Source organism: Octopus bimaculoides, chromosome 4 (genome assembly GCF_001194135.2).
Source record: "Octopus bimaculoides isolate UCB-OBI-ISO-001 chromosome 4, ASM119413v2, whole genome shotgun sequence".
NCBI lineage: Eukaryota > Metazoa > Mollusca > Cephalopoda > Octopoda > Octopodidae > Octopus > Octopus bimaculoides.
In genome coordinates, this window is record NC_068984.1 from 115014409 (window position 1) to 115016069 (window position 1661).

General features: G+C 36.5%; 1 protein-coding gene across 4 annotated transcripts in view; it reads left to right on the plus strand.

Moving 5' to 3' along the window:
* LOC106872124 (FYVE and coiled-coil domain-containing protein 1) overlaps window positions 1–1661 on the plus strand; it is a 68319-nt gene that overhangs the window by 11917 nt on the left and 54741 nt on the right. For all 4 annotated transcript variants that reach the window (XM_052967372.1, XM_052967373.1, XM_052967371.1 and 1 more), the window contains exon 3: window positions 57–176. In XM_052967372.1, the coding sequence (XP_052823332.1) occupies window positions 57–176 (120 nt within the window). The remainder of the gene's footprint in view (window positions 1–56; window positions 177–1661) is intronic.

Genomic DNA, 1661 nt, shown 5'->3' on the forward strand with positions numbered 1-1661 from the left:
TATATATATATATATATATATATAGTTTTAATTTCAATGACTTTGTTTACTTTCAGACTGCCTAGAGAAGTTAAAACAAGAGTTTACAGAAACCGGATGCCCTGTAACAGATGATTGTCAAAATCTCCAGAAAGCCTGTGCCAAATTGGAGTATTTGTTATCTTATGAAATGAAAGGTAGTTTAACAATTATTTTTGTATCATGTTTGAAAGCAAATCACTTGGCATAAGCCAGTGTTTCTCAACCATTTTTGGCCTGTGGGTGCCCTTTGATTCCTATGTTACTTGGATGGACTCTCCTAACCATTCGATATTTAAAAAAAAAACATTATATATTTATAGTTAAATATTATTAGGAGTTGCATAAAAAAATTGTTAAATATTTTGTGAATTGTAGAAATATAACAGATTCATTGCAGGTAAATTTTAATAACAAAATCTTATATGTAACTCCAAGTGTCATATGGATCCCATTTGAGAACTATTGATATAAGCAATTCTCACAGTTGCTAGGAGAAAGCAGGATACTAGACTATTGGCCAAAGAAATAATAGTTTACATGCTAACCACTCAATTGCCTGCTGCAGCACTCTCTGTACATATTGTTATCACCATTATCATCATCATTATCATCATCATCATTATCATCATCATCATCATCATCATCATCATCAATATCATGTCATCATCATCATCATCTTTTAACGTCTTGGTTCCATGCTGGTAGGTTTGGACATTTTGACAGTATCAGACAAGTTGGAGGACCATGTTGTCTGTTACTTCAGCATGGTTTCTGTGGTTGGATGCCTACTTCAGCATGGTTTCTGTGGTTGGATGCCCTTCCTAATGCCAACCACGTTGGTGTCTTTTTTTTTCATGGCACCAACACTATTGATTTTATTATGTAGCTTGCAAGACCAGAAAGCCCCCTTATCTAAGGGAAGCAGGGGCCACTGTAGAGAGGCAGGCATCTTTATGCAAGATGATGAAAGGAAATGTAGACATTAAAATGAAAAGTAGACATCAACATTAACCCTTTAGCATTCAGATTTTTTTGTCAAATGTATTGCTTATTTATTCAAATTATTTAAATTAATAACACATAATTTTGTAGCTTCAAGATTTTAATGGTGTGTTGCATATTTTTAGAATGACATTGTAGGGTAGGTGTGAGAGGTTGGATCTGGTCAGTTTTAAAATAAAGCAGGCAGAATATTTGGTCCAGATATGGCCAGATTAAATGCTAAAGAGTTAAGATGATGATGATGATGATATATATATATATATATATATAGGCGCAGGAGTGGCTGTGTGGTAAGTAGCTTGCTTACCAACCACATGGTTCTGGGTTCAGTCCCACTGCGTGGCAAGTTTGGGCAAGTATCTTCTACTATAGCCTCGGGCTGACCAAAGCCTTGTGAGTGGATTTGGTAGACGGAAACTGAAAGAAGCCCATCGTATATATGTGTTTGTGTGTCTGTGTTTGTCCCCCCAACATCGGTTGACAACCGATGCTGGTGTGTTTACATCCCCGTAAATTAGTGGTTCGGCAAAAGAGACCGATAGAATAAGTTCTAGGCTTACAAAGAATAAGTCCTGGGGTCGATTTGCTCAACTAAAGGCAGTGCTCCAGTATGGCTGCAGTCAAATGACTGAAACGAG